Source organism: Heterocephalus glaber, unplaced genomic scaffold (assembly GCF_053883595.1).
Source record: "Heterocephalus glaber isolate CG9 unplaced genomic scaffold, H.glaber_assembly_v1.0 deba00000621, whole genome shotgun sequence".
NCBI classification, from domain to species: Eukaryota; Metazoa; Chordata; class Mammalia; order Rodentia; family Bathyergidae; genus Heterocephalus; species Heterocephalus glaber.
In genome coordinates this window covers 33,528,123-33,552,637 of record NW_028258153.1, presented here as the reverse complement: position 1 = coordinate 33,552,637, position 24,515 = coordinate 33,528,123, and the positions used below count along the sequence as shown (strand labels likewise).

Genomic DNA, 24,515 nt, shown 5'->3' with positions numbered 1-24,515 from the left:
CCTGAGTTCGATCCCGGTACCGAGAAAAAATAATTTCATAAGGCACATGCTGTGGATTGAATATTTGTATTCACTTAAATTTCAAAAACTCTAGCGCTAATCCCTCATGTTAATGTACCTGGAGATAGGACTTTGATGGGAATAATTAAGATGAAATGTAATCTTAAGAGCAGGACCTTCATCTAGTAAGATTAGTATCCTATAAGAAACATCAGAGCCAAAACTCTGTGCAGTCATGCAGCACACAGTGAGATGGTGGCTACCTACACACCAAGAGAAAAGCCCTCAGAATAAAACCTACCTTGTGTACCTTGATCTTCCCAGCTTCTAGAACTGTGATAAATAAATTTCTTCTAAGTGAACCATCCTATGATACTTTGTATGGCAGACTGAGCTAAGGTACTACCATATGTTTCTGTTTTCCAAAGTCAAGGTTAGGTCCCAGAATTAGGGCACAAAACAATGAACTGCAAACCTCATTATAGATATGGTGGTACTTGGGTTCATGAACTCAATTTTCTCCATGATTCTGGTCACAAACCAAACTGGACAAGAATCAAATCAAATTTCCCCACAGGGTCAACACTCAACCTAACCACTGAATTTGATTTGGTACTCATCCAACTCAGTTTGAGAACAGAATCATGGAAAGAATCAAGTTTGTGACCCAAGGTACTACTGTAGTACAACCTCTGGGACTCAGAACCTTTAGGAATACTCAATTTACCAAGGATTGCTGGGTATTCCCACATCCTAGAGAAATGACCAGACCTTTAAATAAGATGCACTTTAAATCCCATGGGCTGGGCATCTTGTTGTGATGGAACTGACATTTTGGAATGTTAGCAACCATCTTAATGTCACAGCAGCATCTGTGGTCTCTAGTGGTGAAAAAGTCCAGATGCTGTTAAAATCTACTCCCCCTCCATCACTGGAGGAAATGCTAAAGTGTAGCTAGAGACTAATGATTTTGATGCATGGGAAACCAAGAACTCTTCCCAAGACACCATTCCAATGGGCCAGGCCAGGCTGTGGAGACATTTTCACTGCATATTTCCTGCCAGGGCTACTCCAAGGTTTCCAGCTTTCCATGCTATTCTTTGGATGCCTCTGCCAGTGCACATGAATTCTGGAAGGAGAGTTATTTCAGCTTAACATGAATGCTGGTCATGTGCTGGGAGGTGGGTGACTTTGGTCTCCGAAGACCAGACTGAAAGCGGTAGGTCTCAGAGCTGTGTGAGCAAAGGGGACCCTGACTCTGTGCCTGGAAGGTGGCTGGGGGATGAGCTCCAGAGCCCTGCAGAGGACAGGCTGTCCTGGGCATGCCAGGCTTCTGGGAATGTCCCCTTGCCCCAACCCCCTCACGTTTGCATCACCTGCCTGCCTGAGGGCCACCAGAAAGGTAAACGTTTGAAAAACAAACTCCTTTCTCCCCCAAAATATTTTTTATTCTTGCATTACATTTGTTTCCAATTGTAAATAAAAAATGCTTAGAAAGTGGTTACAAAACAGCATGAAGTGGACTTGAGGAGGGGCTGGCCCGGAAGGTCTGTCACAGCGCCGCTGGATGATGCGACATGGGCCTGGTGGTGCCTGTGCCCATCAGTTGGGATTCTCGCTGTCAGGATCTGGAAAACAAAACCGCCACAGCTCACTTGTTACGGCCCTCTGTAGCACAGCCCACTGTCCTGGGAGCTGCTAAATCAGAAGTAAAAGAGCAAGGCCAGAGGTGGGCCAGTCTGCCATGAACATGCGCTGTACCAAGTCCTGTCCTCAGCACAGAGCCCACCAGCATGCTACCTGGCCATTTTCTCTGTGACAGCCAGGTACTCAGAATGACTACAAAACCAGAGTGCCTGGCAGTGAGTGACCCTTTGGCCCCTTGGGTAGCTGGGAGACCAGAGACCACAAATTTTCCCTGCCTCCCTCCAAGGGCAGTGCCAAGGTAAGGTGCTGTGTGGTAGCTGTGGGGGGGTGTGCTGGCTATGGGGTGGAATGTCCCTTGTCCCGCAGCAGAGGTATGAAGGCTGCTGCTTCGTCATAATGGGAAGGCAGCAAGGCCACACAGGCAGCCACCCCTAACTGTAGGGGCCCAGGTGGACTACAGACCTCAGAGTCATCAGGGATAGGCCCACATTGCATGTGCAAGAGAAAGCAGCTCTGGCACCATATGAAGTTATTCTTTCCCCAAACCACCACCTTCCCTACAGCCCTGTGCCTAGCAGGAAGGCCAGCACCCTTCACATGAGCCATGATAACCACAGCCCGAACTCTTCCTCTGGACAAGAACCTGAAAGAGGGGACCCCACCTGCTCAGTGCTTGGTCCACCAGGAGCCATGTAAGCCTGGCTTCATGGGAACCACCACCAACAGGGACAGGGTGAAGATGTAGTCCATGTGACCGTGAGACTCACCCCTCCATACGCACTTCTAAAAGTTATTCAGCACAGGGGATGGCAGAGCTTGGCATCCTGGGTATCCGGGTCACACCCTGTAGGTATAGTGCTGGGGAAAGGCAACCCCGCCAGAGGTCCAGTGCTTGGTCCCCAGCCCCACCAGCACTCCCATCCAGGGTGGAGGTAAGCATGGCTCCAGGCTCAGAGCAGAGTCCAGGACAAGCTGGCCTGGCTCCCCACACCTCTTTTTTCTAGGAGGTTGGTCAGTCTGGCTTTTACATGGACAGAGGGTAAGAAAAAGATGTTGTTTCACAGTGTTTTCAAGCAAAAATGTTTATTTTTCTCCTTCACATACACATTCTCTTGGGGATCCCATGCCACCACTGTTGTCGTAGGAAGAAAGGACTGAGGTGCGCAGCACATGGGGCAGCAGAGAGGGCAGCCTCTGTTTCACTGAGAAACAGGTTCACATGATTCTCGGACCAGGCACAGAACACAGAAATCTCTTATTGCAGTGTATGCCCTTGCAGAGGATCCTGTACAGTTCCCTGAAAAATTCATTTCTAACTGAACTGATGGAATGGGATATTAAAACTAAAATAACCTAGCTGGTCTAATAAGTACAAGATGTACAGTGCACAGTGGGGCTGTCACCTCCACCTGGGGCTTTTCCATGCCCACAGGAGAGGAACCCATGGAAATTGCAGAAGGGTCCTCTCCTCAGCAGTCCGGCCTTGGGAAGGAACTGCATGGCGTGGTGGGCTCCCATAGAAGTCATGGAAAAGGAGGGCAAGGGGTGGGAGACCCCTGAGCTGAAGAAGCAGTGTGCATCTCTGCTAGGTGCCCCCAATGCCCTGCTACCACCAGGGCATCTGCTCTTGTGGCATTTTCTGGTACATTCCTCACAGTTAAACAAAGCTGCTGGTGCTCCTTACTGCACATATGCTCTGCCTGGTAGTCCTCTCAGTCACTGAAAAGCCCAGGAAGCCCTTGCTCCACTGAGAACCAAGCTGAGTTCACCTAGCAGTGAGCTCCTCAGTATTCAAGATCACTGGTGCAATTTTCTTTCTTTTGTTTCTAAAAAGGCATTTACAATAGAAAACTGAAGATCAGACTTCAGCTTCAGCTTTGTAAACCATTCAGATCTCTGTAACAGCACAGTAGAAATATTAAAGCAAAGCCAACTGTAAATGAAATAAGACCTTTTCTGATTTTTTTTTTTTAAATATCTCTTTCCATCAGGGAACAGAAAAACTGGAATTCAAGATACTGCACTTCTACAGGGTGGATGACAAAGTTCTAACCTCTAACTGAAAGAATGAGGGTGTGCAAACCATGGGGGCTAAGAGCAATCAGGGTCTGAAACAGTAGGGGAAGCTCATCCTTCTGCCCATGCTGCCCCATGGTGACTACTGGGTCCCATGGTCGGGAGGCATGCAGAAGACAACCCACGATCTGATTCTTCCAAGCAGTTCCAAGTGCTCTACCTGGCCAGGAGCATGGCACAGGGCTACGTGATGTGCAGCTGGTGGCTGGGGGTGCTGACAGCAGGTGGCCGCAGGAACACAGGCAGCACAGGTACCTGGGCAGGGTTCCAGGTGCCCCAAACCCCTGGTGGGCTCCCCTGGGCTTCCCAGGGTCCCCAGGGCACTGGAGCTGGGCACAGGCCTCCATACTGACCCAGGAGTCGTGCACAGGGTGGGCTTGGGAGGCTAGCGTGGGCAGTACCTGGTGTGGGCACAGGCAGGGCCAAGATGGCTCCGGGAATGGCTGCAGTGGACAGAGGGCCAGGTGCTGGTGCCAGATACGGCATTGCCACTCCTACTCGAGGTATGGTCATCTAGAAGACAGAGACAAGAAAAGGAAGGTATGTGGGGTTACAATCAGCTGCCTCCTCTCATGCTCTGGGGTCCCTGAACTTTCTCCATCCTCAAGACAAAGTGGTCCTAGGACCTTCCATGGACAGGCACCCCCACCGGCTGACAATGGAGTGACAGTGTGAGATGAGAAACAGCAGCCCTCCCTCCCTTGCTCCCTAAAGCCCCAACCCAGTCACCTCTAGGCCACAAGCCCCAGCTGTCCATGGGCCACAGTGGGCCTTGGGGAAGAACTCATAGGGCCTAGCCACTTGGGGCACATAAATGACCCCTACCGCTCTACTCGGCTGGCACCATAGTATCTCATCTGGTCATCCTGTGGAATGGTAAGTATTGAGAACAGCTCAGGGGCTGGGTGGGACAGGCGCTCCTGTGCAGGGCAGGGCAAGTGTGCAGGCAGGGATCACAGGCTGCCTTCCGTGCTGTCAGCCCAGTGGAGAAGGTTTGAAGGACAGGGAAAGGAGCAGCTGAGGGCTCACACAACCTGCACCTCACTATACAGAAACCTGCAAGGCTACTGTGAGGAAGGGCATCAAAGGCCTGCAGTCTTCAACATCCTGAATAAAATGCTGGCTAATGGACTAGCAACCATAAGTGGGGTTTGCCCCAGGAATGTGAGGCTGCTGCTCCCCTTAGAGAAGTGGGGGAAAAGCCACTATACGATTTATGACAAAAGAGATATAAAAATCTCCACAAATCAACAATAAAAAGATAAACTAGCTTTTAAATGGTTAATATCCTTTACCAGACAATATACAGAGATAAATGCTAAGAATATAAAGAGGTGCTCAAAGGCAAATTAAAACAATAATGAGAAACTTACTACTAGGCCTCAAATTCTTTTTGCAAATTAACTTTCAAATACAATGTCCTACACATAATGTAAAAACAAAAACTCAGAAGACAAGGCAAGGGATTACAGAGAAAAAGTAATGGAAAGAAAAAAACTATAAAGCACTAGAGAATTTTTGGCAGAGAGTTGGAGTTTTGTTTTTGTTGTTGTTGTTTTAAGATACAGCAGGAGTGGGGAAAAACAAGTAGAAATTTTTCAGATAAAAATTTGCAATAACCAAAATTAAAAACTGAATGGATAGAGTTAATAGCAGTTTACATATGAGAAATTTAGTGAACTAAAATCTGAAGAAAATAAAACAGAAAAGAATGGTCCATTTGAAAGAAATAAAAAAATTTTAGTATATGTGCTGCTGAAGCGAGCACAGAAATAAAAAAATTTTAATTGACAGAAACTGTCTCTTAGGAAGCCAAGACATAAATAAACTGTAAATAAACTGCCTTAAATATGCTTGAACAATTAAAGGAAACCATGCACAGAGAACTAAAAAAAAAAACAAAAAAACCCCAGGAAAAATGATACATGAACAAAATGATAGTATTAATAGAAGTTATGAAAGAGATCAAATAGAAATACAAGAGGTTGAAGAGTATAAATGAAATTTCAACGCTCGTTAGAGAGTTTTAATAACATTTGATCTAGCAGAAACAAGAATCAACAAACTTGAGATATTACAATTGAAATTATCAAGTTTGAGGAACAGAAAAAGTAAAGGAAGGAAAGTGAATAGAGCCTAAGGGATCTTAAGTGGAGCTCCACTGAGTGGACCAAGGAATGCATTTTCGGAGTCACAAAAGGAAGAGAGAAAGAGGAGGTTCAAGAAAACTATCTGAATAATGGCCACTCCTTCCCCAGTTCCATGAAGACGTGAATCTACAGAAGCCCACGGAACTCCAAGCAGTAGAAAATCAGAGACAGCCTCACTGAGATATATTATAGTCAAATTATTGGAAGTCAAAGAGAAACAAGGAATCTTGAAGGCAGCAATCTGTCACTTACAAGAGATCTTCTATAAGATTAACAGCTGATTCCTCATCAGAGACCAGGGAGGTCAGATGCAGAGGGATGATATACTTAGTGCAGAAAGAACAAACTGTCAACTGGGTATTCTATATCCAGCAAAACAATTCTTCAAAAATAAAAGAGAAATTAAGACTTCTGCATAAACAAACCTGAGAGATTGTTCCTAATATCTTTCCTATCAGAAACGGAGGGTCACAAAAAAATAAAATGGTTGGGGACTGCAGCTTGGTGCCAAAGGCCTGAGTTCAATCTTGAGTATTTACTCTTCCCAAACACACATACAGAAAAGGAAGCAAAGAAGGAAAGAAGGAAGAGTGGACAGAAGGAGGGAAGGAAGTTCTCCAAGCTAAAATGAAGAGACAATAGGAAGCAACTCAAAGTTGTTACATAAGTGAATAAGTAAGCCAGTATTGCTGCTCTTTCAGTTGGTAATCCCTCTTCTTTTCTCTATATGATTTAAAGGGCAAATGCATTATATAATAATTGCAAATCAATTTTAACTGCTATGAAATGTATAAAGATGCAACTTGCACCCAAAACAATATAAAGGGGAAGAAATGGTGATATAAAAGAGTCAAATATCACTATTAAAATTAGTTTGTCTTATTCAAAGTAATCTATAAGAAGTTAAGATGCTAATTATAAACTCCAAGGTAGGCACTAGAAAAACAATTGAAATATACAAAGAAAAATAAAGAGGAAGGGAATAAAAATGATACACAGCAAAACAAAAACAAAAGGAAAAAGTCTAATTTTTAAAGAGTAGTAATGGAGTAATTAAAGAATGAAAGTCTATAAGACAGAGGGAAAACGTAGTTAAATCGCAAAACTCCTTATTCATACTTACTTTAAATGTACATGGATTAAACTTTACAACGAACAAGAAGATACTGACAAAGTGGATAGAATAACATGGCCAACTTATATGCTGCCTACATAACTCTCATTTTAGATACAAAGGAACAAAGGTGCTAAGAATAAAAGGATAGAAAAAGATAATCTATTCAAATGGTAACCAAAAGAGAGCTGGGACAGTTATACTGCTATCAGAAAAGAATAGATTTTTAATAAAAAAGTTAACAGACAAAACAAGATAATACATATGATAAAGGATTCAATTCATCAAGAAGATATGTTATAAATATACACATATCTAATAACAAAGTCCCAAATAATATGAAGCAGACATAAAAAGAACTGAAGCAAGAAATAGTTCTACAATGATAGCTGGGAGCTTAACTATTTTAGTTTCAATTATAGGTAGAACAACCATACAGAAGATCAGTAAGGAAAGGAAGGACCTGATCAACATCATAAGCCAATTAACCCCAACATATATTACAGAATACACACTGTTGGACATATGGAATATTTCCCATATGTTAAGCCACAACTCAAGTCTAGTACATTTTTAAAAGACTTAAAATAATACCTAATATCTTTTCCAACACAATGAAATTAGAAACTAATAACAAAAGGAAAACTGCAAAACTCAAAAATATGTAGAAATTAAGCAACATTCTTAAACAATCAGAAGGCCAAAGAAGTTATCACAAAGGAAATAACATTTCTATTTCTAAACAAGAAAGTTCTTAAGTCAATATTCTAAATGTATACCCTAAAGGAACTAGAAAAAGAGCAAACTAACCCAAAGCTAGCAGAGGGAAGAAAATAACAAAGACTACAGCAGAGATAAATAAAAGAGAATAAAAAATAGAGACAAATTAATGAAACCAAAAGTTGGTCCTTAGAAAAGAGAAACAAAGTTGACAAAGTTTTAGCTACCAAATTGGATATCTTAAATGACATAGACAAATTCCTAGAAACAAAAACTATTGATATTTATTGGGAAAGTGGGCTGCAGTTTTCTTTTCTTGAGATGTCATTTTCTGGCTCTATCAGTGATGTTGGATGGCCTCAGAGAATGAATTAGGTTCCCTCCTCAATGTTTTGGAAGATTTTAAGAAGGATTGGTGTTAATTCTTTAAATGCTTGGTAGAATTCAGCAATGAAGCCATCTGGTCCTGGATTTTACTTTGTTGAGAGGTTTCTGATGACTAGTTCTCAATTTAGAAAAAGAACAAAGCTGGAGGACTCATACTTTCTGATTTTAAAACTTACTATTGAGTGACAGCAATCAAAACAGTATGATATTGGCAAAAGGATAAACATATAAACCAATGAAATAGAAGAGAGAAGCCAAAAATAAACTCTTGCATACATGGCCAATGATTTTCAACAAGGGTGCCATTATTCAATGGGAAAAGAACAATGTTTTAAATAAATATCTGCTGGGAAAACTGGATATTCACATATAAAAGAATGAAACCATATGAACAAAACTGACCTAATATATGAGTTAAAGTTATAAAACTCTTAGAAGACACAGAGCCTGGCACTGTGGTACCTGTCTGTAATCCCAGAACTTGGCAGGCTGAGGCAGGAGGATCACTGTGAGTTCAAGGCCAGCCTGAACTATATAGTGAGAACCCGACTTAAAAGAAGACACAGAAAAATTACCATGACATTGTATTTAAAAATGATATCATGGATATGATACAAAATGCATAGGCAAAAAGAAAAACAGATAAACTAGACTTCATGAAAATTAAAGCTTTTGTGTATCAAAGATATTATCAAGAAAGTGGAAGAGACCCTATTGAATGGAAGAAAGTAATTTCAAATCATGTATCTGATGAGCGATTAGTAGCCAGTATGTATAAAGAATTCCTACAACTTTACAACTAAAACCCAACAACCTAAATAAAAAAATGGGCAAAGGACTTCAATAGATATTTCTGCAAAGAAGACATAAATGGCCAATAAGCATATGGAAAGATGTTCAATATCTTAGCATTACAGAAATGCAATCAAAACCACAATAAGATACCTCTTCATATCCATTAGGATGATTTTTTTTTAAGGGAGGGAGAATAACAAGCAAAGATATGGACAATTAGCACACCCTTATCCAGTCTATGGTAGTACAAAATGGTTTACCTCCTATGGACAACAGTGGTGAGGCTCCACAAAAAGGTAAACATAGAATGACCATAGGATCCGGCAATTCCATTCCTGAGTTTAAAGTCAAAACAATCAAAAGCAGGGACTCAAACAAGTACTTATACATCAATGTTTGTTTGTTTTTTGGTACTGGGGATTGAACTCTGGTCCTTGCACTTTCAAGGCAGGCACCGGAACCACTGTAGATCCAGCTAAATCCCCAGCTGTACATCAGTGTTCATAGCAGCATTATGCACAGTAACAAAAGGGTGGAAATAACTCAAATGGCAAACATTTAATGAATACATGCCACTAGGTGATGTATCCATACAATAGAATACTGTTAGCAAAAAAAGGGAATGAAGTTTGAGAAACTAAAGAAGACATAAATAAATGGAACAAAATCCCATGTTCAAGAATTGGAAGATGGGCTGGAGATGTAGCTCAGTGGTAGAAAGCTTATCTAGCAGGCATGAATATGTGAGGCCTTTCATTCAATCTCCAGTACTAGAAGATAGTATCTTAAAATGTTAAAATATAAAAATACTACATGAAATGACCTACAGGCTCAATGCCATCCTTATCAAAATTCTAATAACCTCGTTGTTCAGAAGTAGAAAAATCTATCCTAAAACTTCATACAGAATGTTCAAAGCACTCTAAATCTTAATCACTTTTGAAAAAGAAAACAGGTAGAGGACTTGTACTTAATTTCAAAGTTTACTACAAAGATATGGTAATCAAAATAGTGTAGAACTAGAATAAATACAGACAGCTGGACCAATGGAATACAACAGAAAGCCCAGAAATAAACTCTTGAATGTATGGCTGGCTTAATGGTACAGGGGATTGAACCCAGGGCCTCCAGAATACAAGGGCTCTCCCACTGAGCTACATCCAAACCCTCAAATGTCTTTTGGCAAAGGTAAAAAGCTCATTCAATGAGGAAAGGACAATCTTTTCAACAAATAGTGCTGGAAAAGCTGGATATACACATGCAAAAGAATGAAGTTGGAACCTTACCTAATCCCATATCCAAAAATTTTAAAAGTGGACCAAAGATCTAAATGTAAAAGCTGAAGCTATAAAACTCTTAGAAGAAACATAAAGGGAAAAAGCTTCATGATAGACTTGGTAATGATCCTTGGATATACCAACAAAGGCACCAATAACAAAAGAAAAAGACAAATTTAAAGGCCTTTAGGCATTAAAAAGCACTAGGCAACTGACAGAATGGGAGAAAATTTTTGCAAACATATATCTCTTAAGAGATGGATATCCGTAACATACAGAGGTTCTTAGAACTCATTAACAAAAAAACAAACAACCCACATCAAAAATAGACAGAGAGGGCTGGGGATTTAGCTCAGTGGTTCTGCCGCTTACCTTGCAAGTGGAAGGTCTTGAGTTTGATCCCCGGTACCCCCCCAAAAAAGGACAGAGAAGTTCAACAGACATTTTCCTAAAGAAAATGGCCAATAAGCACACGAAAAGAGGTTCAATACTTAGTCATTAGGGAAATATGAATCAAAACTAAGACACCAGGAAATAACTAGTGTTGGTGAGGATGTGGGAAAATTGAACCCTTATGTACTGTTGCTGGGAATGTAAAATGGTACAGCTGCTGCTGAAAACAGTATGGAGATTCCTCAAAACATTAAAAATAGAATTGCCAAATGATCCAGCAATTCCATTTCTAGGTATGTACTTGAAAGAATCAAAAGCAGGGCTTAAAGGGTATTTGTTTATCACAGCATTGTTATAATATCCAAAATATGGAAGGAACCAGAGTGCCCACTGATGAATGAATAAACTAACTGTGGGCTATAAATACAGAATTATTTAGCCTTAAAAGGGAGGGAAATTCAGACACATACTACAACATGGATGATCCTCGAGAACATCATGTTAAGTGAAACAAGCCAGCCAGAGATGACTACTATAGGATGCCTGAGGTACCTACAGTGTCAAATTCATAAAAATAAAAAGTAGAAAAAGTAGAATGGTGGTTTCTAGGGCCTGGGGACAGGGGCAATGAGGACTTAACTGCTTTATCAGGACAGAATTTCAGTTTGGAAGGTGTTATGGTTTGGATTGAGATGTCCCCAAAACTCATGTGCTAATGGTTGATTGCCAGTAGATGGGCTTTTTGGGAAGTGATTGAATCATGAGGGCTCTAACTTCATCAAGTAGATTAATCCGTTGATGAGACCATAATTTGGTGGCATTACTGGCGTTATCGTTTGTTATGGCTTGTGTTTAGCTGTCCCCCCCAAAGTCTCATGCCAATGAGGTGGGGCGTTTTCAGAGGTGGCTGGATCTAGAGTGCTTGACTGACTCATGGTGGGACGAGGGTCTAGGGCACTAGGATTAAGGGCAGAGTGCTACCTGACCTAAGTAGTTTGAATAAGATAAAAGGGGCAGAAAGACACTGTTAAGGTTCCTTGTGGCTTTTGCTACTGTGTGGGCACCCTGAACTGTTTCTCCTTCATGACCCTCCTCTGCCATGTGCCACTCTGTCTTGGAGCCAGCAGATTATTGACTGAAACCTCTACAAATGGTGAGCTAAATAAACCTTTCCTCTTTTAACTTTAGGTGTTGAGTATTTTGTCTCAGCAACAAGAGAAAAGTAACTAAGACAACTGGGAAGTGACAGAAACAGAACATGGAGCCTCACTGAAGAGAGAGGATCATGGAGTTGTGACTTTGGGGACTTTATCTGGACCTCAATCCCTTCCTCTCTGGCTTTTTTCTTTTTGCTTCCTGGCTGTCCTGAAGTGAGCAGCTTTCCTTCACTGCATCCTTCTGCCACAATGTCCTGCCTTGCCACAAACCTAAAAGCAATGAAGTACCTTCTCATGTAGGGAAACTTCTGAAACTGTGAGCTAAAATAAACCTTTCTTCCTCTAAGCTGTTTATCTTAGGTGCATGGCACAATGACACAAGCTGACTAATATACAAAATGAAATGAATTCTGGACACAGATGGTAGTCATGGTTACACCATATTATGAATGTATTTTATGTCACTGAACCCTACACTTAAAATGTTTAAGATGGTAAGTGTTGTTATGTGAAGTTTACAACACTAAAAACACCGGGGATAAAAAAGAATGAAGTTCTTATATATACCACAATGTGAATGTGCCTTGAAGGCATACTAAATAAACTAAGCTAATCAGAAAAGACCACATATTGTATTATTCCATTCAGACAAAGACCCAAGCATGATCAAACTCACAGATGGAGAAAGTAGACAGGTAGGTGCCAGGGATTGGGGAGTGGAAATGGGCAGTTAGTGTTTTATGGGGACAGAATGTCTCTTTGGGAAGATAAAAAAGTTCTGTGAATGGAAGATGGCACCGTATAACTATGTGGATGTGCTTAATTCCAAATGGTTAAGATGGTACATTTTATATTACATATATTTTACCATACAAAATTTTTAGTGAGAATCTAGAATATTTGAACACAGGAATAGCTGGTGTGGTTGGAGCCCAGGTTTGGGGTGCAGATCCCAAAGGCCATGAGGACATATTTGGGATCACTAACTTTGTCCCAGAATAAAGTAATTCCACAGAAAATGGATTGGAGGAGTCTAGACTTATGGAGGTTCTTATGGTTTGAATTACAAACATCTCCCAAAAGGCTCACAAGTTCAGAGGTGAGGCTTTGGGAAGGTGATAGGACCATGCTGGTGCTAGCTTATCAATGGATTCATCCACTGATCGATACCCAAATGGATTGAGTTTATAGATGAATGGACAGTTGGGAGGTGGGGCCTGGCTGGAAGAAGTAGGCCACTGGGGATGAAACCTGGAGGAAGGGTATATCCTATACCTGGTCTCTGTCTCTCTCCTGTCCACCATGAGAAGTGACCGCTTTGTTTCATGCCTCCCACCATGATGCTCTGCCTCACCATGGACCCAGAAGCAATGGAGTCAAATGACCATGGACTGAAACCTCTGCAACTATGAGCCAAAACAAACCCTTTCTTTCTCTTTCACACCGTGCACATGATTTTTGGTTCAGCAAAGGAAAGCTGACTAACAGAGGTGTAACTGTCGAGGGGATCTACAGGTGTTTGAGAGAGAAATAAAGGTGATATAGTTTGGGGATGTGGATGTGGAGAGGAGAAGACAGAAGACACTAGCCAGGCATGGGGACACACACCCCGGTAATTGCAGTATTCTGGGAGGCCAAGGCAGGAGGATCACAAATTTGAGGCCACCCTGGGCAATGTAAATGACTCAGTGAGATCCTGTCTCAAAATAAAAAATGAAAAAAAGGGCTGGGGATGTAACTCAGTGCAAAGGCCTTAGGTTCAATTTTTAGTAACACCATTTAAAAAACAAACAAACAAACAAACAACCAGATTCAGCTAAAGTATCACACGAACAGCAACAAAAGTTGACAACATAGGTCAAAAGAAAGTCCCAGAAAACTTCAAAGAATTGAAAGCACATATCACAGTGTAGCTAAACTAAAAACCACTAATAAAGAGGTCATAAGAAAAATTAGTACTCTTCAAATCACAACTATTTTGAAATGAAGGTTAGTGAAAATACTATATACTGGAACTTTTGTGATGTAACTGGAGGAGATTCTATAGCCTGAATGTAGTAACCAATGAACTACACACCATAAGAAACTGTCCAGAACAAGATTTGGCCAAAGACTGAAGGAAAGAAATGATAAAAGGAAGAAATTAATTAAGCATACAATAAAGAATATTATCAAAGTTCTTGGGAAAGGCCAATAAAGTATACAAATCCTTAGGGAGACGGAGGGAGGATCACCAATAACCAATATCTGGAAAGAAGACAAATCCTCCAAATTGTAAAAATAAAAGCTATTATAAGCAATTGTATGGCAACTGATTTGAAAATTTAGGTAAATTTAGTGGAGGCATAGCAATTGCTAGGAAAGCAGAACTTAACAAGACTGTCAAGAAAAACCAGAAAATGCAAATGACCTTAAAACTGTAGAAGGAACCAGATCCCTAAATGAACACCTTTCCCACCAGGGACAAACAGATGTGTGACAAGTACAGCAAAACGTCAACCAGAGTATAGATAGTGGCACACAGGTGTGCACTGCAGATTTTCAACTGGTGTGTGCTCAAAAGCTTATAGACGGATGTTAACAACAACAAAAGTACGGCAGCCCTTAGCTTGGTCTAAGAACTTACTGAACATTTAAGGTGGAAATAATTCCAATATTTCAAACTCCCCCAGAAAATTCAAAGACAAGGGAAAAGTCCTCCGAGTACTGACACAAAAACGCACACCTGCCAAGATGTGAGAGCAACTCCTTGCCCTCCCCCTTGTCGGCTCCCCTGCCTGTGAGCTGAAGCCTGCCGCTGGCTGTCATGAGAGGGTGATGTGCACAACTGCTCCCTTTGCCAGCCTGAAGACAGACGAGTGCAGACAGAGATGTGTCTGTCCCCAAAGCTAAGGCTACACATGCAGCCCACATGGCAGGGTTTGCTGTAGCTAGGCTTTAGAGTCACAGTCCCGGCCTAGCCTGCCCCTTCCACCTGCTGGGGACCACAGGCAAGTCACGTATCTCTGACTCTGTACGAGGAGAGAGCCTCACTCAAAGGGCTGTGGTGATGACAAGCTCAGGTCACGAAAGCAAAGTGCTTTATGTGTACACAACTGGCACACTGGATGCCAGCAACTACTTCCGGTCACCATGCCCACTGCTCCACTCCGGGGCAGAGCTGCACCGCCTGTACTCACAGCCCGCGCCTCGCCGGGGGTCTCCATGCCGTGCAGCTTCTGTGTCTGCTTTAGCTGGTTGAGCGTGGGCTTCAGCTGCGCTGCCCCCGCCGTGTTGGTCGTCCACTCATCCACCAGCTTGTGCAGGTCATCGGTGAAGGTCCCTTTCTTGTTGTTGCTATTGTTCACCTGCGTCTGGATGTGCAGGGTGGGCTGGGGACCTGGCTCGGGGCCTGGGGCCAGGCTGCTGGTGGAGGACCCTGGGGAGTCACATACAGTCCAGGATTGGTGACGCCACACACTCGCCCAGCGCCACCGGTGGGCTGGCTTCAGTCATTTTTATGTGATGGCCAAGAAAATGGCCTCACTTTGCTCAGGCAACGCCTTGCTTCAAGAGGTGGTCTGGATCACAGGGCCCTGCTGCCCAGTTTTAGACATGTTGGGGCATTTGCAAATGACCTGGCTATGCCAGGCAGCCATTGCCCATGTCATAAGCCAGGCAAGGGGACAGACCCCGCACAGCTGGCAGCCTCTGCTCAGAGTTCTCTCTATGCCCTCTCCTGCCATTCCACCAGTCACATGGGGAACTCCTAACACAGCACTGGTGTCACAGGGACAGTGTCCAATTCCTCATGCTCTATCTGGCCTTGGCAGGCATCCTCAGGGTAAGAGGAAGGACAGCAGAAGCGGGAATGTTTTGCTAAGTGCTTAGCACCCCCAGGCAGCCTGCATGATTTGCATTTACATGAGTGAATTCTAATGGTCTGATTGTTTGGAACTCAAGATTAGGCAACAGCCTTTCCTTACTGGATCATATGGGGAAGAATACAGAGAGCTCCTGCTGAGGCAGAGAGGCGGGGGACCTGGAGCCCTGTGCTGAGCTGCTGCATTCAAAGTTTTGTGTTTTAATGACCAACACAGGGGTTTAAAAATTTTTTAATAATCATGTTTTCCCCCCTTCTTCCCCTACATACATCATTTCTAGTTGGTGATTTTGAATAAGCCAATTTAAAAATCTTTTTCTGCACTAATAAAAACTCCACCAAAAACTAATGACCATCTCTTTAAACAAGCTGTTCCAAAATGTAGTGTACTTTAGTGGCTAGCAATGACAAGGCAAAGACACAAACGACTGAAAATTAGTGATGAGATTTTACACACATAGAGCTATTTCTATATGAAAACTTCAGCCAGGAAATAAAAATGAAAATTTGAAAAAATTTTAAAAAGGAGCGAGAGGGAAAGAGAGAGGTGGGGGAAGGGAGGGGGAGGGGGAGGGGGAGGAGGAGGAGGAGAGAGAAGAGATGGGAGAGGTGTGAGTGGCCCAGGTAGACTAATACCCATTCGGTCCTTGTATCTCTCCTCGGGGGAAGCACTCATCTTTAGCACTTCAAGGAAATACTGATTCCTACGGTTTTGGAAAAGGAGCCAATTAATGATTGGTAATTTGTGGACATTCCGGAGAAGGACAAGCCTGTTAGATATGAACTGGCGAGGCCGCACAAACTCTAGGAGCCATGGAGACACAAAGGGGAGCCATGGGCAGCTATCCTGCCAGGCGGAAGCAAAGCAGAGCCTGAGGGGCAGGCACAGAGCAGGCCACCCTGCTGCGGGCCACCCTGCTGCGCACTAGCCACGAGAAAGCCCATGCGATGAGAGGGGACAAAGGGGGTAAAAAACCCAGATAATTACTACTGCTGTGTTCTTTGCCTAGGCAGAGACGCTTCAGGGCTGACCCTGTAAGGGAAAAACAAACGACACAAGACCACAGGGTTAGGCAGAACGGAACACACCGGTCACGCTACCACATTTAAGCAAAGTTGTCAGTGCGCAGGGAGGGACAGACACAGGCAGCAGTTCAGAGAGGAGGGCCGGCCTGGCCTGGGGTAACGGGGGTTGGCACCCCCAGAGTTAGTGTGCAGGCTCTCACAGGCTTCACTGAGGAGGCAGAGGTGCCAGGGCAAGGCCCCAAGCTTCGGGAGAAGTGTTTGTATCTAGAAGCATATTCCAGAAAAAGAAAAAGAGAAAGGAAAAAGAAAAGCAAAACAAGGGGGAAAAAAAAAAAGCAAGTACACCACTTGGTTTTGAAAAGCCAGGCTTTGGGGAGCACCAATTGAGGCAGGAAAACCCACAGAGCCAGCCACAGGTCCCCTGACTAGAACTGGGCACTGCCTGGGCTGGCTGGCCACCGAAGCCACTGGAGGTTTTCCAAGTGCAAAAAGATACATTGTTTTGCAGGTCTGAGGCCAATTTTGGATCCCAGATGGCTGCTGTGGATGAGGTCAGATAGGGGCATCAAGTAGGGAAACAGGAGGGCTGACTGATTCTGGAGGACACTGCTTCCTCTTCCGTAAAAGTCCATTTCCCCCAGGGGCAAGTCGAGGGCTCCTCATTCCTGGACCACTACTAAGGGGATCAGTCCCCATTGTCCAGAGGCAGCCTAGTGTCTCTCAGGCAGGCAATACACTGAGTGTGACATCCGGCAGGGCCTGGAGGGATGGAGCCTGAGGTTGGCCAGCAGGTATGCTGAGAGGTCCTGCCACTCCAACTTACCCTACAGCCTCCCAGAAAGCTGAGACTACAAGGGCAAGCTCGGACGTCCCCAAGGTCACTCAGCAAAGCCACACTAGCACTGAGGATTTGCATTTCCATGCAGCAACAAGCCCACAGGAAGGGGCACACGGTTGGCACCATTCCAAAAGATTGGGAACATCTGGGGACCTGGAAAACCTGGTGACATCAGCATTCCTTCTCCTGCCTTGGGGAACAGTGGGCAAATGTTGGCCAAGGTCCACAGCAGAACTCAGTATATAAAAGATCTGAAACCCAGCTCCCACAGACTTACTTGACTTATTTAGTTCATTCTGTATCCCCTCTAAGGCTACCATGGTGAAAGTGAGGTGCTGTTTGGCTGCAGTCTTTAATAAGCAAAAAGGAAGGAAAGGAGGGATCCAGTCAGATCCACTCTGGATAAGAAAGGCAAAGCCACTTCCTTTTCTGGTCCACTTTTGAAACAAAGTGTTGCCTTCTGTGTAAGGCAGGAGCCCCTGGGGTCTGGCTGCAGACTGGGCTGGAGTCCTGAATGCAGGGCATTAGGAGAGCACCAGTGTACCCTCAGGCTTTGTGTGGGGTTGTAACTATCTGGCTGCCACAGCCCCATAGGGATGGTCCCAGGACAGGGTGGGGGGAGGAGGGAGAGAGAGAGAATCTCACAGGGTCCCCACAGCTGGGCTACCTTAGGTGCTTTAGATAAAGGCCACTGGCGCCCACATGGCAACTCCTAGAGTGACTGGCAGCTCTGTACTCTGGACTTGTTCTTGGCTATCGTCACACTTTCCTGTTCTTAGGCCTCAGGTGACCACAGCACAGTGGCTCCCACCATCCAGCCTTCCCTGTCTCTGTCCCCAGGTGACCAGAGCATAGACAGCTTAGCTCCAATCTATACACAAAGCTCTTAGTGCTGGCCCCTTGATACCAAGGCCACATTCTCTGCGGCTCTCAGGCAGAGCCTCCAGGGCACAGGAACCTCCTGGTGGGGCAGGGACACGGTTCCTTCTGGACAGCACTGCCCAGCTGTGGACTTCTACTCCACCTCTCCAGAGCATCTCTCCCCTTGTCTGGGCCCTGCTGTGTATGTGCTCACCAGAGGGTATTTGATGGAGAAGCTCCCACTGGATCCCCAAAGGTAGCAATGGAGAGAAAGATGATGCCTCCTGATGCATGACAGTTTTAGCCAGGGCTCATCCTGGTGTCCCTCACTGGCCTGCTCCACCCTGCATCACGCTCAGGCACAAACCACACACTGTTCCTTCTGCAGTCTCCCCTTCTGCAGCTCGAGTGCCAGCCACCTGTCGAGTCCTTGGCAGGTGGCAAGGAGAACACCTCCAGCCTGAAGGACTCAGCGCTGAGGATGTCTGACTAGGACAGATGGCTTAAAAAGCAGGTCAGGCCTGGAGCAATTCCTCACATATGCTTTTTATATCTCAGTGTTCAAATACTGACAAAGTTCACAAGAACAGCAGGAGCATCTACACAAACCCCGGGGGTTGGCCCTCCTGGTACCAGGCAGCTCCGGCTCTGCATCCAGCTGACTTCTCATCCCTCTTACAACCTCCAGGGGCCATCCTGACCCAACAGGATGTCACACCCCTGGGCCAGCATCCATGGCTAAAACACCTTTCAGGCTGTCTCTGCATCAAGCATTTGCATTGTCAAGCTGAGAGAATCACCAAAACTGTCCATGATGCATCGATTCAGAAACAAGGACATGCCTTGGTCCTGTGGGGGGTGGTCTGGGGACACTTGTACTTGTCTTAGGCTGCACTGTGTTGGGTCCCCAAGGGCCTGCCTTTAGATAGCCAAACGCAACTGCCACTCTCTCCCGACCAGAGAGGGATAAGAACATCCCAATGTGGGCAGACAGTTGGGAGGCTGGGAGTGCTACAGGGGTCCCTGACCCAAATAGGATGCAAACAAAAGACAAGAAGAAGACAACATGAGACTCCACAGGTCCTGCATGCTAAGAAAGGTCCAGAGAGTGCCAGTGCTTGCCTCGTCAGAGGGAGGATACAAAAGGAGGCTGTCCGGGGGCGTAACCACAGCTTCTGACCAACAGAACCACCAGTGCTGCCTGAGGTTCTGGATCCCTCCTCTTGGACTCCTTTAGGACATACACAGTCACCAAGTCCCTCCATCCACAAGGAGTCCCATAGGTCAGCAGCTGGCGGAGGTCACACCTTCGCTGGGGGGGGCAGTCTGACAGAGGGTCCGCACTCCCGGGGCCTGCCCATTTGCTGCCCCTCTCCACCTACTCCAGCTCCTCTGGGGTCCATTCTGCCTCTGGAGCCAACTGTCCCTCTGCTTTCCTGCCCCAGACAGGTCCCTGCCCATCATCTGGCCTGGCTGCACCACCTTGTCTGGGGCTGTTTCTTCTCTGAGCTTCATGGAAGTTGAGATCTTTCTGCGCGTCAAAATTTCAAGCATGTTTTACTTTCCTGGAACCTCTTCTCTTCTGGGAAGTGGCAATGCCACACACTGCAGCAGTGGACCCCCGAACTCTGAGCCGTGTCAAGCCAGCACTGGACAGAGCCTGCTGCCCCTCCCCTGCCGCAACTCAGGCTCTAGCCCTCCCTTTCCTTGCAGTGTCACCGGACACCACGACCACCTGACACCCAGCCCCATGGCCATGCAGGACTGGAATCTTTTAGTCTCCTTATTATCTGCTCCTGCTGCCCCCACTCCAGGTGGAGGGTGGTTCCTCCTCCCAACCTCCCACTGCTCTGCCCCACTGCTGCAGTCCTCTTGTACTCATGGGACTTTGACTCTTCCTCCAGTCCCATACATGTAATGCTCAGTCCCTCAATGCCACCCCCTCCCCTACTCTTGAGGGCTCCCCTGTTGGAGCCAGGAGACAGACGGAGGGCTCAGTGAGAATCTCAGGCTCTACAGCCCAGAGGCCAGTGGCACAGGGGACAGGGAGGCCCTTCCAATGGCATTCCCCACAGGCAGCAGGGGGAGATGGGTGGTTGAGCTGTCACCTTCCCAGTCCATGTGCTACAGCAGGAGGTACCCAGGGCAGGCACCCACCTGGGCTCTGCCTGACCTGCTGTGCAGGGCTGAACTGACCAAGCATGAAGAGGCTGGGCTGTGGCTCAAGCACAAGGCCTACGGGACTCATGAGGCTTGAGTGGGCCCCACAAGCCACACCTGAAGCCAATCTGCCAAGCCTGCCTCAGACATCCCATCCTCCTGGCCACCAGACCTTTGACTGTGCTCTGCTTCATTTTTGATTTTTAAATCTTGGACCAATGACTCAGTATAACCAATGAAAACCCTTAAACATGACCTTGGGTAAAGCAGTGGTCTGGATCTCAGAAGCACAATCACACCACTTTGCCTCACGAGCAGGAGGAAAGTGGCCATTTGATTTGCTCTGGTTCTCAAGACTGGCTGGCAGCTGCTCTGGGGATGGGAGACACTCAAAGTTCCAGGTGCTGTTACCCTGGGGATGAGCCCAATATGAGCCTCACATGTGCCAGGAATACCAAGAGAGGTCCCTGGCAAATAGGGACCAGGATGGGGCCAGCCTGCAGGAAAGAAAGGATGACAGAGGGCAGCCTCCAGACCCCTCCCCATCCTCAACTCAGCAACTGACTGAAACCCTGAGACACACCACTAGCCGGATGCTTGTGATTGCTAGTGGCTCAGATGGGGTAGTCTACTAAATGGACAGAAAGCCACTGGAAGCCTCTAACGTTGCCATAAGGCCCCGTGCCCTTGCCCTGTCCCACCAGGAGAGTGACAACCAATATGGGTCTCTGATGGAGGTGGGGTGGGATAATGGCAATGGTCGCTTACTGCAGATGTGGCCTCTGGGTCCCAACAAACACAATGTATCTTTATTGTACAAGCAAAAAGTTATGTGCCCCAAACCAGCATCTCCAATCCAACTGCCAAAAAGCTCAATGTTTGTTTAAAAGACAAAAATCTAAAAACTCCACAGCTTGGCTAGGGGGACCAATCACTGTGAGGGTTAAAAACAAACTGAACCACAGTGGGTGGCCCTAGCAAGTGTGCCCTCCCAGGAGAGTCCTAAGGTCTCTTCCGAGGGTGGAACTGGGCTTGGTTTGGTGGAGGTTGGAGGAGTTGTGTCACTGACTCCCTCCCTGATCTCCCATGGGTCATTGGGAAACAGAGAGCAAAGTGCTCCAGCTGGGTGGTAGGGGACAAGGAGCAGGCAGGACACTGCACCAAAGGAAAAGCCTCAGGGCAAGATGTCAGTTTCAACTTTTGGAGCTGGAGTGAGCAGATTATAGAGGGGATCATATTTCTGTGTTGGGGGAGGAAGGACTTAGGAAGCCCCAGAATATTTTCTTCTTTTTCCAGTGCTAGGATTGAACCCAGGGCTTTGCTCATGCTAGGTAAGCGTTTTGATACTGAGCTACATCCTCAGCCCCAGGGGCAGGTTTCTAGCTTCTCCATATGCAGGGCATGGGGATGGTGGGCAGTCATAGGACTGGGTACTGGGCTTCGGCCCCTGTAAGAGGTCACACCCTACAGGAATCTTCAGGGCAGTGTTGGCTGCTACATGTATGCTTTCAGAGCCCAGACACATGTGCAGCATACCATGTATCTAGGAAGGTTGGGGTTGTCTTTTTGTTGTCACTGGAATTGGGGGACAGCAGACATGTATACTGGCCACAATTGCAACAGAAAAGAAAACTAGGTCCAAATTAAAAAAAAATAAATGAGGTGACGGAAGGAATGCAGAAGGCCCTGGCACATGTGGGTGGAGGGGCCTGGATGGAGGCAGGCTCGCCACTACACATGCTTTTGGTGCCCGGGCACAGCCAAGAGCATGCACACAGCCATCTGGGCTGGGGTGGGCATGGACAGTGGCATTCAGTGGGAAGGACTCATGGGGTCCACCTGTCCTATTGAGGGTTGACTGCCAGGGGTCGGGGAGGCATCCTATGAAATGTATGAGAGGAAATGAAGACAGGAAGTGGGGAGGGGAGAAACCAAGGGCTGGGAGGTGGGAAAATACAAAAGAACAAATACAGACAGATGGACACAGATACGGGTCCACTGAGGAATCGAGCACGAGGCTTGCTACTAGACTTATAGGTCCCCCTCTCAGACGTTGGGTGGTAAACCGTCCAGCCTGCAAATGAATATAAAGGGAAGAAAACAGAGAGACACTCATCAAGTACAGGTTGCTGCGATTCCTCCTCCACACCAACAGACACACCAGCCTCGCAACTAACCATCCACGGCTCCACCTAGCCCAGCCCAAGCACCACAACCACCAACCATGGAACGGGAAGGAGGCAGCGGGAGGAACGGAAGAGAAGCGGCCCGGAGGAAAGGAGTGGGGCACCTGCCTCGGTCACCATGATTTCTCTGGACAGAGACGGTGAGGACAGGAGAGTGCCTTATTGAGCAGGTGCTGCCGGCCACGACAGTGTTGATGCGACAGCATTTCCTCCCCAGGGCCACACTCCCAGCTGCAGAGCTGAGCCCTTGTCCCCCAGCTGTCCCCTGGACTGTGGAAGGACCTGGTGTTTAGCACCATCAGGCTCTGCTGCAGGGCAGCCAGTGCCTAGGAATGGGGGCCACGGGCCACAGGGAGATGCCAGGCCCCATCTTCTCCCTGGTCATTGGGCTGATCCCTCCCGGTCCTGGCCACCTCCCCAAAGCCCGTACTAAAAAAACCATCACCTGCTTCTGAGCCACTTACAGAAAGTCCTGGTGATGAGGGGACAATTTTCTTCTTGAATCCAAAGACTACATCTTTTTCTTGCCTTATTTTTTTTCTTTTGCAAAGCTGCTTAGCAGCCTTGGCTGCGGCCCTGACCCCCTTGACCCACATGGGAATACTCCTGGGACACCACTGAGGCCCTACGTGGCTGGCACATGCTTGGAGACAGGCAAGCTGGAAATCACCTTGGCCACGAGCTCCGCCTCCGTCACTGGCTAAGCCGGAGCAGATGTCTGTGGACAGGGAGGCTCGGACGGAGCAGGGCTGCTGGGTTTGAACTGCCTTCGCACATGGGGGCGTGCTGGCGTGGGCAGGGTCCTTAGCGGGAGGGTCTCTGCTGGAGTCAGACAAGTGACCTGGGCGGGGAGGGGAGAAGAGGCGACATGCCATGAGGTGCCACCAGGGAGGGGAGGGCACGGGCTGGGTCTGTGTTCTGCTCTTTGCTGGGTGACCTCGGAGAAGTGCAGAGTCTCCTACAGACAACTGGCACATGGACAGCCCATCTTTTGGATGGGGATGTTGAGGACAATCAAAGAAAGTACCCCATCTCCACTGACACCCAATGCCATGCTGGACTTTGGACCTGTCCCATGTAGTAAGTAACAGGCTTATACATGGACTCAAAGTGGCCTGTGCCACTCTCACCGTAATAGTTCTTCCTGATATCCAGGACTTGGTACTAAATCCAGGTAACCTGTGTGACTCGGGGATGGCTTGCATTTAGGGAGTGTTTGTGGTTAACTCACCAGTGCCTTCCTGCCTGGCACTTTTGGAAACTTGGGCTCACTGGGTCTCCACCCTAGACTGCTGGGACTGCTGGGAGTGCTGGGAGTGCTGGCCAGGGTGCACTCCACAGTGCCACTCAGGATGATCAAAGGAACTCGCGATTGCATGGATGCTGCCCAGAGCCAGGCTGGCACAGCCCCAGGCACCGGGTGCCACCCTTACAAGTCTAGGAGGACAATACCATCCTCTCCTCACCCCAAAGACATGTGCCTGAGATATAGGTCAAAGGGAGCAGCCACCTTCTCTGTCCCAGTCAGCATCCTGCAGGGAAGAGCAGGTAGAAAGAATGATCTCAGGTTTCCCTGGCACACCCACAGCCCAGGGGTGGCTGAGAACACACCCTTCTCACTCAGCGCTGAGGCCTGGCTCCAAGCAGGTCCTACCAAAGCCCAGGCCTGGCCCCTCTGCACCAAGCACAGAGGTTCAGGGCCTCCCGGGGCCCAGAGTGATCTCCCCACTCCAGTGAGAGGATTCAGAAAGAAGAAAACCCCAGATACTCTTCCAGATCTGGGGGTGTCACACCTGCACAGAGCCCGCCTCCCAATCCCCCTCAGGGGCCCCCACCTCCTCCCAGCCAGCCCCAGTGCAGTACTCC

General features: G+C 46.6%; 1 protein-coding gene across 12 annotated transcripts in view; it reads right to left on the bottom strand.

Moving 5' to 3' along the window:
* Window positions 1-1,426: 1,426 nt before the first annotated feature.
* The window catches only part of Wnk2 (WNK lysine deficient protein kinase 2), a 127,186-nt gene continuing 104,097 nt past the window's right edge, over window positions 1,427-24,515 (bottom strand). For 5 of the 12 annotated variants that reach the window (XM_021248528.2, XM_013067571.3, XM_021248529.2 and 2 more), the window contains 5 exons: window positions 23,320-23,490; window positions 22,439-22,537; window positions 16,567-16,611; window positions 14,896-15,134; window positions 2,714-4,236 (listed from right to left, as the gene is read on the bottom strand). In XM_021248528.2, coding sequence (XP_021104187.2) covers window positions 3,907-4,236; window positions 14,896-15,134; window positions 16,567-16,611; window positions 22,439-22,537; window positions 23,320-23,490 — 884 coding nt within the window. In that variant the 3' untranslated portion in view covers window positions 2,714-3,906. Of the gene's footprint in view, window positions 1,629-2,713; window positions 4,237-14,895; window positions 15,135-16,566; window positions 16,612-22,438; window positions 22,538-23,319; window positions 23,491-24,515 lie in introns of those variants that run through there. The other 7 variants (XM_021248534.2, XM_087205942.1, XM_087205937.1 and 4 more) reach the window with 7 other exon arrangements.